At 36.8% G+C, this 13,385-nt stretch overlaps 1 protein-coding gene across 3 annotated transcripts in view; it reads left to right on the top strand.

Annotated features, from left to right (window-relative positions):
- drp2 (dystrophin related protein 2) overlaps positions 1-10,210 on the top strand; it is a 152,430-nt gene extending 142,220 nt beyond the window's left edge. For all 3 annotated transcript variants that reach the window (XM_079892909.1, XM_079892911.1, XM_079892910.1), the window contains exons 18-23: positions 305-370; positions 3,293-3,433; positions 6,570-6,807; positions 8,854-8,971; positions 9,113-9,246; positions 9,864-10,210. In XM_079892909.1, coding sequence (XP_079749035.1) covers positions 305-370; positions 3,293-3,433; positions 6,570-6,807; positions 8,854-8,971; positions 9,113-9,207 — 658 coding nt within the window. In that variant the 3' untranslated portion in view covers positions 9,208-9,246; positions 9,864-10,210. The remainder of the gene's footprint in view (positions 1-304; positions 371-3,292; positions 3,434-6,569; positions 6,808-8,853; positions 8,972-9,112; positions 9,247-9,863) is intronic.
- The last annotated feature ends 3,175 nt before the right edge of the window (positions 10,211-13,385 follow it).

Raw genomic sequence — 13,385 nt, 5'->3', positions numbered from 1 at the left:
GTTAATTGTACACGGTATCTGAAATGTCAGGGTAGGATCACAGCATGTGATTTTTGGGTTGGAGAAACTGCTCTAAGGTGTCTCGTATGCAGTCGCTGAGATGTCTCGATGAGTCACAGCTGTCGTCTTCTTTTCCTCCGCCAACTGTGCAATTCCATTCCTCTGCCTCGTGTTTGAAGTCACAGTCCTTGGCCCAGCAAACAAATTACAGTGCACAGGGGCTTTGCCTTTGTACGCCTCCCTGTTTGTTGTGACCCATGCTCCATAATATGACATTTTCATTTCGCTTGCTTTTTCTTTTCAGGTTGGCAGAAATGGAGAACCAGAACTGTTCCTTTTTCACTGACAGTCTCTCTCCGGATGAAAGTTTGTGAGTACACCACCTCCCACCCACATTAGAATCTGTCACAGCTGCTAAGTCCCCATGCATGGGCGTGTGGATGTGCGCATGGCCATGCATGCATTCCTTCATGTTTGGTGTAGCTGGGTAGTCACATTAATTAAAAAAGATAATGAAAACGACCCATGGCAATGTGCGCGTTCGCCCTCCATCATATTAAGTCTGTGTGATTAAGGAGCACAACAGTAGGAATGAATAGAGCAGGCTTGGATGCTGACAGGAGGGACAGGGAGAGAGAGAGAGAGAGAGAGAGAGAGAGAGAGAGAGAGAGAGAGAGAGAGAGAGAGAGAGAGAGAGAGAGAGAGAGAGAGAGAGAGAGAGAGAGAGAGAGAGAGAGAGAGAGAGAGAGAGAGAGAGAGAGAGAGAGAGAGAGAGAGAGAGAGAGAGAGAGGTTGGGCTATTGAAATGCTACCAAACAAGATGTTAAGAGCTACAGGCTGGCAGACAAGCGAAAGCCACTGAATTATAAGCATATATAGGTGAAATAAGGTGAGCCCTCACAAAATCAAAACTAATAAAAGAGGTCAGACCATCACAGCCCAGAGTCATGGCAGTGCATGCTTTGTGCTGGAAATGACTGTGTGCATGAGTAAGAGAGGAAAAAAGGAAATTCAAAGGAATACTTCACCCAAAAATGAACTTGTCCTCATGTCGTTCCTGTGCTTTCTTCCTTTCTTTCTTCCATGGAACACAAAAGAATCACGCTTTTCTATACAATTACAATAAGTTACCCAGCTTTAAATGGCACACAAAAGGTCCATTTAACCGTCATAAAAGTGATCCACGTGTCTCATGCACTGGATTCCAAGTCTGAAACTATAAAATTAACTTGTGTGAGGAATTCAAGTTGTCATTCACTGATAATCTTCATCACAATTGTTAATTGTGACCAGATCATTGGGTCAGATTGTTGGACTTGAGAACTAGTACAATCTTGAATCATTTAGACCAGTGGTCAGGAACCTATGGCTTGTGAGCCACACGGGGCTCTTTGACAAAAATCACGTGGTTCGCCAGGTTTCTCACCCTTCACCAGCATATGATCATTAAAAACGTAGGATTAATTTTTCTGCAGAAAATGCAGTTACAATTGCTTTGTTGTACAGCCTACCAAAGTTAATGAAAAGTCAATTAACGATAATGTTTCAAGTTGTTCAGACCAATTTGCGTATGCAGTGCTGTGCGCAACACCATTTTAAGGCAAACCACTTGTTTTTATGGCTATGCTCACACAGTTTGGAAATGACAACTGCATTTATTTGATTCTGATTTGATTATCTCATTTATTTGATTATCTGATTCTCGAAATGTTCTGTTTGCACAGCATCTCACTGTAGCGGCTGAATTGTAACAGTAACAGTGATTAAAATAAATATCCAAGATGTCCATTAAACCCACCGTCGACATGGCTTGAGTTCAGCATTCAAACCTTAATTAACCGACAGCAGCTTTTATACCCGAGTGGAGAGCGAAGCATTTGAGTCAAGCACTGACCACACAATACCACACTCCGATGGAAGACCGAGACTGAATCTAAACCTTCACATGACAGACACAGCTTATATCTGTAAGATACCAAAACAAAAATGAAAACACGGCACACACACACACACGAGAGACGCATGTGTGCAGCGTAGAGTGCTGCTTTCTCATTGTGTTTTCTCATTTCCTATTGTTTGTTGCCTTTTTTCAAATTTTTTTGTTGACTTTGGACCTAAATAAAGTTGTTTTTATTTAAATGTTATTGGAATTTTTTTTAAATATTAATAATAGTAAAATAGTAGTTTTTGGATTGGCTCTTTTGGGAAAAACTGCATTAACGGAAAATGAAAAAATGTCTCTCTTCATAAAAAATAAAAAAAAGTTCCCGACCCCTGATTTAGACCATTTCGTGAACTGGATCAACTTATTCAGTGAAGAGATCCAACTATAAAGAACAATTCACAGTCAAACTCTAGAGCCAAGAGGATTAGTTATTGAAATACTTGAAATAAACAGTAGCACACAATGAGATTTGTATAAATAATTAAAACTACACATTATGTCTTAAATATATATTTATATTTATTTATATAAATTAATAATATATTTTATAAAGTTATCATAAAGTCTTTATAAATTAAAAATAAACAGAATAAGTTACTAAAAATGAATTGACCATTTTTTATTTTGGTTTTTGTGTGAAAAAGCTTGAAATCTCAACCCACATTTAAGTAAATATTCACTTTGTATTTTTAGCAAAATTGTTCCTTTAAAAGGCAGAGAGAAAGTGCAACAGTGATTCATTTATTTAATCTATTTGATAGGGCATGTGTGCCATTTCAGTGGCTTTTACCAAATCTCTCTCGTCCAGCGCTCTATAAATGGCCTTTGTTTAATGATGGTCCATGTAATGGCACCTGTATAATTACAGCAGACTGCATGAAAACAGGTTTTTTTCTAATATTGATGTGCCAAATGTGAGAGTGCTGATTATTTGCCTGCTTCCTGTGTGTGGTGGTAATTCTTTTTCACTCATCCTGTGTGTCTGTATATTGCCTGTGCCTCTTTAGCTTTTTTTATGTGATGCCATGGATAGTGCTTGGATTTCCAAGAGTGTGCGTGTTTGTGTGATTACCGATTGTTCAGCATCTACGCAGCTATTTGTTCTGTGGATGATGGTGTGCATTGCTCTGTTTTTCTACACTCTTAAGTACTCCATCCGCAGTTTATGTAGAATATGCGTACATGTGTGCTGTATTGATATGCCTCTGCTGCTTTGTGTGCATTTGGCTTATGTACCTGCTGCTTTGTGTGCCCGCTTGGCGCTGCGTGTGTGTGTTTGTGTGTCTGCTGCTGCGTGGCACGGCTAATGTGTTCAGTGTGCGCTGTCTCCTATGTGGGGGGACTCAGGGATGAAGATCAGTACCTCCTACGTCACTCCAGCCCTGCCCTCGAGGAGGACTCCCCCCACAGCCACCTGCTGGCCCACCTGGACTGCCAGGACAGAGAAGAGCTGCAGCGCACCCTCCACCGCCTGGAGAACGAGAACAGGTGAGGGCTCAGTCAGGAGCACATTCACATTTTCACACTTGTAGCTGAAATGGGCAAATTGTGCAGCACTAATTGGATTTCCAAAAATATGAATGGCATTTAACCATGCAAAAAAAATGGCGCTAGATTTTGTTTTTGTGTTTGTTAGTTCAATGTAAGTTGTTTTGTTTTTGCTTGTTTTATGATCCACCAGACAACAAAACTATATCACATATAGAAACTACATGTTGTGAATATAATATGAAATTTAAAAAAATATGTAATCTTTTATAAAAAAAATAAATAAAAATAAACACATCAAAGTTATAAAAAAACAAATTATATATAACATTAATCTATTAAAATATATAGGAAATATATAATTATGCATAAAATTTATATAATAATAAATATATAATTTATGCACTTTTACTGAAAGGGTTTGTTGTTGTTATCATTTACTCGCCCTCATGTTGTTCCAAACCTGAAAGACTTTTATTCATCTTTGGAACACACAATATTTTTCACTGCCCTTCATTGACAGTCTACTACCACTTTGACCTTCAAAAAGTTCATAAACAGATCGTAAAACTAATCCATATGAAAAAGTGGTTTAGTCCAAATTTTCTGAAGAGACTCGATCGCTTTAAATGATTTAGGCTGTTATTCAAATATAAACATTTGATCAGCGAACACGAACAAAAGCTCAACTGGACTTGCTTGACACGTGAGAACAAATTTGTTGGTTCTTGTGGAAGCTCAAACGTGCTGCATAACACAAGGTAATGAATCTTATTGGTTCTCACATGTGAACATGCTTGAGCTTCCGTTTACCAGATCTGATGTGTGCGTTGATGAATGTTCTTCAACAATGAATTGATTAAATCCATAATAATCAATAATGAAAATAATTGACTACAAATTCGTTTTTTGATTAATTGCATCTGCAAGCTACACAGCCAGTCACGTCACTTTACCGTAGTAATATCACAGTCTGAGCTGCTGTGGGAAAACTGTACAATCCATGCTGCCGAAAACCTGAGAATGCTTTATATGAGGCACTTCCGAACAAATGCATCAGCATAATGTTTAACGTGGCTCGCCGTCAAATGCTCTGACAGATGCGTGTGCTGTTGTTTGCATTTGAGACGTGTTTCCTCAGTGCATAACTTACATTTTATGGTTTTATCCTTGTCTGTTCATGTCATGAATTCACTTAATTTGCATGCGTGCGCATACACATCAAACAAACAAACAGAGCGCATTAACTCTGAGTAAACTACACATGTAGGTTAAAGTTCTACATGTAACAAAAGTAATTGTATTTTTATGACAGCAGTACCTGTAAAGGGACTTTTTGTAATGGAGTATAAATGTAACAATGCTACTTTGTTTAGAAGAGTGAATGTGTGTTCCTCATATCTCATACCAGTTTGCATTTTTTATTGTAATGTTTTTATATTAACCGAAACAATTGGTAGAGAAACAAAACAATGGTGGTCTATTTATTCATATCGATATGAAGTTTTAACTGAGGGTTATCCTCCTGACCTTTATAGTTATAAATAATGAGGGGTAAAATGATTTGTCTTTGTATTTGTGACTCTTGGTTTCTGGCTGTAATTGACTGCACTTCATGTTGGCCCTTTAAATCTCTTTAGAGGATTAAGATAAAGCTAATAGTTTTTAATTGGTTGAGATAAAATGTGTTGCTGGGAAAATGGGGACATTATTACTATTATGATGGTTACTCTAATTTTACTTGCTCAAAACAAATCTTTTGACCCGCATCCAATGAAAGAAGTGTGATCTTTAGACCTTAAAACAAAGGTTCAAACATCTACAGACACATAAAAAGTATATTAGGTCTACTACCATTTTGTTTCATCCCAGAGGCTACTGTTACAACTGTGAGTCATTTATGAGTTTTTTCTTCTGCGTAAATCCTGACCTTTAAGTCATGCTCTCGTGGGGTCTTGCTTTGTTTATGTGAGTAATAGGTCAATAAAACAAGATTAATTGTTAGTGTCTGCAGGGGATCTGCAACCTTAAACCTCCTGTATAAATCAGGGCTTCCCGCTGTCATTATTAGGACAGAAAGAGCTGAGTGAATTTTTTTTTTTTTTTTTTTTGGTCATTCAGTTCAATTTCATTTAAGGGGGTTATAATAATTTATAAAAAAAAATAAAAAAACCTATACAGACACAAAACCCAATACAGACAATGCAATATAATAACATAAAACAAATTAATAAAATAATTATTTTGCATGCTATGTACAGTATACATACTACACTATCATTTAAAAGTTTAGGGTTGGTTTAAGATTTCTTATGCTCACCAAGGCTGCATTTATTTGATGCAAAATTCAGTACAAACAGTAATATTGTGAAATATTATTACAGTTTACAGTTTTCTAATTGAATGCATTTTAAAATTGAATTTAATCCTTTGATGGCAAAGTTGAGTTTTCAGCAGCCATTAATATATACTGATTTACATTAATTTAGCAGATTTTATGCTCAGGAAACATTTTTTATTATTATCAATGTTGAAAACAGTTGTGCTGCTTAATATTTTTGCGGGAACCGTGATACAATTTGAACCGTGATACAAGAAATTATTACATTATAAATGTCTTCACTGTATTTTTTTTTAATCAATTTAGTACATGCTTGCTGACTAAAAATAAAAACTCACTGATCCCAAACTTTTGAAAGGTAGTGTTTATACTGCAGAAATAGTGAGTAATATTCTTAACTGTTTTCATTAGGATTTCTTAATTTTCTTGCTCTCTTATCATTTTACATATGGAAATAACAAAAGAATCAACGTTTCTATATAAAATAAGCCACAATAGAGAAAATTATATATAATAAATTAAAACAAATTAATAAAATAATTACATAAAATGTAGTTATTTAAAAATTAAATATATGTATTTATTTAAAAAATATTTAATATAAATATGTATAGAAAATATCAACTTTTTGTTAAATTTATGTAAAAAGTTTTAAGACAAAATGAAGTAAATTTATTTGATTAAATCACATTAGTTTAAAATATCAACTTTTGTCTCGACGTAGCGTGTATGATCATCTAAATGATCAAGAAGGCAATAGTAATGATGATGATGATGCTGTTGTCTCTCCCACAGGGTGCTGCAGGGTGAGTATCGGCGGCTGAAGTGGAAGCACGAAGAGGCCGCAGCTTCACCCCAGCTGCTGGAGTCGGGTCCTGGTTCACCGGCTGATCAGCAAGACGAAGAGCTCCTAGCTGAGGCTCGAGTCCTCCGACAGCACAAGACCCGCCTGGAGACGCGCATGCAGATTCTGGAGGACCACAACAAGCAACTGGAGTCCCAGCTGCACAGACTCAGAGAACTACTGCTGCAGGTCAGTTAACAGATGCTGATATACCTTGAAAATGAGGAGTATGCCCACAGCGAGTACCAACATGTGAGCCAGCACAGATTATTGTGATAGAAACAATGAAAGAATGGTGTGTAGGGAGTTGTATGGATATGTTACTGCTGCACAGGGAGGAACATGAACGGGTAAATCAGGGCCTTCTGTGCTGAATACTTTAATGTTAAATGTTAATGGGTTTGAACTGAAGGAATGTTTTGAGATTTAATACCAGCCACTATGTGAGAAATAAAGTTGGGCTGACAAAATATACTGATAAAGGGGGGCAGAGGGGAGGAAGATGATTTATTTAAAGCTTTCGGCAAAAAGAATAGGAAGACAATTGAACGGAGGATAGACCATATTATAGACTGCCTTGATGTACCACATGTAGAAGGGTAAAGAGATGCTTAGTATTGCAGGTTGGGTAAGGACAAGGAGACAGGAAACTGAAAAGACTCTCCTCAACTGAAAGGAGAAGAGATGTTGAGACAGAAAAAAACGTACCCATTACTGAGGCCTGAAAAGAGGTGGAGGACAAGCTAGTGCAGAGAAGACACTAACTTCTGGTAAATTGCTTCTGATAAATTGCAAAGATGGGAAGGAAGAGGTAGAGAGAGATTATATATGGGGGGGACACTATTGATGGAGATGGAATCATAGGGATGGAGTGGGTGGACGGTAAGTCATTTCTCGAGCTGACGAACATAGAGCTTAAGAAACGAGATGGACAGAATAGAGTGGGCAGAAAGAGGATTCTTTTATTTAGTGAAAGAAAGACAGAAAGCAGGCCGAGGAGGAAAAGAAAAGCTGAGGCAGTGCTGAGTGAATAGCATAAGAGGTGGTTGTGCAGAAAAAAGAGAGGTAGTGCTGTAGAGATATGATTGGCAGGCTGGATGGGGAGAGAGAGTGGAGCAAAAACACTGAGGCTGTAGCTATAGGTGAAAAGGAATTAGCCGGAAATAGAGGGAAGGAATGGACTTAACCTACAAAAACGAGTGAGGGATGTGACACGGGGAAGCAATAATGTGCTGGGATTTGAACTCTTCGTTCAGCACCCCTAGAAATTCGCTGGGAAATTTTCAGTCTTACCTCTGTGGACATCTCTGTAGAACAATAAAAGAGTTTAACTCAGAATAAATTTAAGGTACTATTCATGCAAACTGCCTCAGTTCAACTCATTTGCCTGAAATGTGGGGGAAAAAATCACTGAGTTTCTTATCAGTTTGTTCTCATCCCTCAAGAAAATACACAGCCTTTGTAACATGGAAACCGAGCCAAATCCCTGGTCTACCAAAGTTTGGAGTTTTGGCAGCATTTGAAATCTTGTGACTGTTTTTTTCATCAAACAACCCAACAACACTGTCTTCTGTCTAGAGCATGGCTAGGCTAGCATACTGCTTAGTATATACTACATACTGTCTACTATTAATATGAAGTATTGTACAATAAGCAATGACAAATGTTTCTGATGTTAATGCGACATGTTTAATTCCATGCATGCCATGTACAGTATACGTACTACACTATTGTACGAAAGTTTTGGGTTTTTTTGCTCACCAAGGCTTCATTTATTTGATCAGAAATAGTAAAAAAAAAAAAAAAGTAATATTATAAAATATAATTACAGTTTAAAAGAAATGCATTTTTAAAACTGAATTTATTCCATTTATTATGCTGAATTACATTCATTTAGAAGATTTTGTGCTCAAAAACATTTATTATTATTATTATCAATGGTGAAAACAGTTGTGCTGCTTAATATTTTTGCAGAAAACATGATAAAAATGTTTCAGGATATAATACTCAAAAAAACAGAATTTGTTTTAAATAGATTTTTTTAATAATATTATAAATGTCTTTACTGTCATTTCAATTTAGTGCATCCTTGCTGAATAAAAACAAAATTGTACTGATCCCAAACATTTGAATGGTAGTGTTTATACTGCTGATATAGTAATAGTATTATCCTTAACTGTTTTCATTATGATTTAACTATTCTTTGTTCTCTTATCATTTTATCATGTCTCCCAGCCCAAAGAGGACTCTGAGGCCAATGGTTCTGCTCCTTCCTCTCTGTCCTCTCCCGTGTCAGGAGGAGGCCACCAGGGGGAGCCTCCCAGCAGAGAGATCACAGACACAGAAGCTGCAGGTAAGACCTAGAACAACCTTGCATATCAGTGCCATCATCCACCCATAATGAGATGCAAAGAGATGAGGCTTATTTGAATAAGGCTGATTATGTTATGCTTCTGTTGAGCTCATTTTAATTGTAGCATTTAATCTTGTGTAGGTGAAGATTTTGATCATGAGCAAGACACCGTACTGCAGCTGCAACAGGTAATCGAACAGCTGAGGAACGTCTTCCCATCTGAGCCTGGTCCATGAAGAACCCGAAGCAAAACTCAGAGGCCTAACATTGTGCAGGTTTGCTTATTTCTGAATTAAACGTGTCATTTCAAACCTGTATGCTTGTCTTTCTTCCGTGAAACGCAAAAGTTTATCAGAATCTGTAAGTGGATGGTGATTTATACTACAAAAAAGCACCATAAACGTCTGGTAAATGTGGGCTGTATGATTCCTGCACTGTATTCCAAATCTTCTGAAGCCATATGATTTGATTTGTGCAGAAGTTCAGATTTTTCAATTCTCAACTGATTTCTCTTTCAATACACTTAAGAACTAATGATTTTGGACCTAATTTATTTCTAATCTTGTGTGACACATCTTGAGCCACCTTGTTTAAATGCACACAAAACAAATTTGAGCACTAAAGCAGGAAGATATTCAGCAGAACAACTCCCAGTTTGTTTTTGAGAGTCTTGAGAAGACATATGTGCTTCATGAAAAGAAAAAGTCACACAGGTTTATTTTTGGCTGAGCTATTCTTTTAAAAATGTGTTATTTTAGTATACAATGCAGATGCAGTACTTAAGACTACCTTCTACCCAGTGTGTTAAAGAGAAATACATTTGAAAACATTTTTGATCTTTGCATTCTATCGATCTGTCTGGATGACGCATCACCCTCCTTGAATTTTTCAGGTGCCATTTTGCTCATCTTATCGTGGGCAGGGTTTTGGGAGTGCGGGGCTGGCGAATCAAAGGACAGACGAGGGGACTGCGAGAAGGGACCAGAAGAGTTTCAGGACAACCTTCTCAGCACGCAGCCATTTGCCAATCCCAAAGAGCTGTGGGATCATCTGAGTGCTAACTAAACAAACTAATGTTTACATGGTGCCAAAGGCCTGCACTGATCCGGACACTGTGCTAACCCCTGTAGTAATGCAACTTGTGTGGCTTCACTACAGCACAAGAACCACAAACAAGACTTGCACCATGCAGAAAGTGTCTCTCCTTAGGTATCCCTGTGCCAGCAACTTATTTATTTACTTTTTTTTTTAAATGGTTTTCTGACTCACTCGTGCACATAAACACAAATACACACATACCATTAAGTCATGCTCGGCAATGCGTGGCCCTTATTCTGTGAAGCAGAAAAGAACAGATTCCCCTGAACTGTCGGGACACAAGGCAAGCTTATTTACACTGTAAGGATGACACGTCTTTGGTTGAGGCCATCATTTATTTAAGATGCCAAAGTGCCCAATGACATTCTTTCCCATTTTACCCCTGCTCTTTCTCTCTTTCATTAAAAGTGCAAATCACTCTTAATTGCATACACAGTATAAAGAGACATGAACTGCAAAAATCATTTTCTTGATAGTATTTTTGCGTTGTTTTCATTAAAATATATATATATATATATATATATATATATATATATATATATATATATATATAGTTCAAAAGTTTGAGGTCTTTTTTTTAAGGAAATCCTACTTTTATTTACCAAGGACGCATTAAGTTGATCAAAAGTAACAGCAAAAGCACTATTTCAAATAAATGATTTTCTTTACTTTCTATTTCTAATCCTGAAAAATGCATCACAGCTTCCACAAAAAAGCAGCACAACTGTTTACAACATTGATAATAATAAGAAATGTTTCTTGAGCATCAAATCAGCATATTAGAATGATTTCTGAAGGATCATGTGACACTGAAGACTGGAGTAATGATGCTGAAAATTCAGCTTTACCAACAAGGGAATAAATAATATTTTTTAATATATTAAAATAGAAAACAGTTACTCTAGATTGCAATAATATTTAATACATTTAAAATACATTTAATAAATATATAAATAAAAGCCTTGGCAAGCATATGTTTATTTCAAAAACATAAAAAAAAAAAAATCTAACCTTTTTTTATTTCTTCAAATATTATGAAAAAGAGAATACGTTTCAGTAATTCTAATTTGATTGTGAAAACATTTAAATTGATCTATTATTCAAAAGACATTGCCTATTTTGTTTATAGTATAAATCCAACTATATTTAGTGAGTTTTGTGCTTCAGTCAAGGAGGAAAACATTTAATTCAAGATTTATTCTCTGAAAAACACATCTTATCTTAAAATTACTTCTCAGGTAAATGCTACTTATTTTTAATGTTTAAGTATTTCTACTAGAAAACAAGACAAAATCCTGATTAAGAAATAGATTTTTTGCAGTGCAGCCACTCATACAGAGAGGATCTATTGCACAGATGAGCGGATTTCTTGGCTGTTGGGTTTCCGGTCACAAGGGAAAGGTCTCTCAGCAAAGGAGATTTGTACAGTTGTTTTGTTGTCAGAGCGCTAGCCGTTAAATTACAGCTGTCCAGCATAGCATGAACAAGAAAGTAGAGACCCGAGGAGACGATTCGACGTATGTTCGCCCTGGCCTTTTCTCTTTGGCTTGGGAGGGTCTTTTACACCCAAGTCACAGCCTGATACATTTTAAAACGAGCACAGCTCTTATTATTATGCCTTAAGACTTCGAAGACTACTTTTTTTTTCTTTTTTTTTCATTAAAGAATACCAGCCTTACATCTCTCTGTCTTATTGTTGTCCTCCTGATGTAAGTATTTTGTTTACCAAACGCTGTTCTCCAGATAAAAGCATTTCCTCAATCTGAGGAGGGAAATGAAAGTGAGTGTGTGGAAGGATTATTTTACATTATGCCGAGGGAGGAGGGCGGCAAATGGATCATGCTCTTTGTAAACAGAGAAAAAAGGCTGCTGCTTTTTTTTTTGTCGAGGGATTTACTGTGGGGTGTCAGATTTATATGAACAGAGAAGATGCTGGGGGTGTAGTGAGTAGACAAGAGAAATAGATAGCGAGCGAGAGAGCAGGAACAGATACGGTGTGAAAGAAAGACTGCAAATGGGAAAGAGAAAAGTGTGTAAATATTCACTGTGATGGGTTGTGACACTGCAGCCCCTGCAAACAGGATTGAGATTATTGCAGCTGAGAGAACAAGAGATTTTCTCCATTTGTTTTGGCTACGACTCCTAGTTCTCCCATTCTCCATCAAAAAACAAAGTGACCCTAGTTGCACTGTAGGTTTTTCTGTGAATCCCACTGTGCCATCGCCGACTCCCTTACGCATGTATTGCGATCTCATTTTACATCACAGCAGCGAGCTGTCTGTTTGTTTTGATGCGGTTGCTAAGAAACTGTCCCCAAGGACACGGTGCTGAAGGTTGGTCTTTGGAAAGGTGATTTGGCATCATAATGGAGGAGATACAAATAAGCACATGGAGAAAGAGAGAGAGGGGAACTCAACTCCCCTCCGCCCCATATGCTTGCCTCTGTTTAACTTGCATGGCTCCTCATTAAGATCAACATCTGGTGTTCTATCCACAGCGACACCCATTTATCATTCCAATGCGTATTTGGGACTCGCATATACAAACGCACACATTGAAGTATGCACACTGCGTTTTGTTTGCTTTACTCCACGCCAAACAGTCAGAACTGATCGAGCTCTGAACGTGAATTTCCTGAATTCATTTAAATGATGCAAAAATAAATATTTTTGCCTTTCCCCCTCCAGTACAACATCTAAACATCCTTAAAAGCAGATGAATTTACAAAATTTCATATTAAGACTTGTTTTCAGAGAGTATATTTTTTTATTAAAAAAAGTATTACCCAATTGGCAGTTATTTTAATGTCATCTTAACTGAAAACATTACATCTTAAGCTAATTTTAATTTACACAATTTCAGATTTTTTTTTTTCTTCACAAATGACCAAAAAAAATCGGATATGAAAAAAATAAAGATTCAAACAAAGACTTTAGATGTACTCATATTAGTTATTATGAATGGGAGAAAGTGCAACGCGTAATATGGCGGAATAAGTCCCGCCTTTGAAACAAAAAAGCTAATCAGCAATTGGTAAAGTCATTGGGTCACTGCAGTGGCTCCGGTTGTTATTCATTTTTTAACCCTATTTGAGCATAAGAAACAACATTTAGGGTTTTGTCAGCATGTCAGATTTTGTTGCTGATTTTAAATGTTATTTAATTGTGAGTTCGTCGAGCAGGATTCCCCCATTCAAGTAGATAGGACTTGGTCTTATATTGCCCGAAATAGCTGCACAGAGATTTCTCTGAAAGGGACTTTGATTCAATATATTCATCCTTTTAAAGGGTATTTGGATAATTTTACTAGAAAACAA

This window comes from Squalius cephalus, assembly GCF_949319135.1.
Source record: "Squalius cephalus genome assembly, chromosome: 14".
Taxonomy (NCBI): Eukaryota; Metazoa; Chordata; class Actinopteri; order Cypriniformes; family Leuciscidae; genus Squalius; species Squalius cephalus.
Note: the sequence above shows the minus strand (reverse complement) of the source record. Positions and strands in the feature narration are given on the sequence as shown.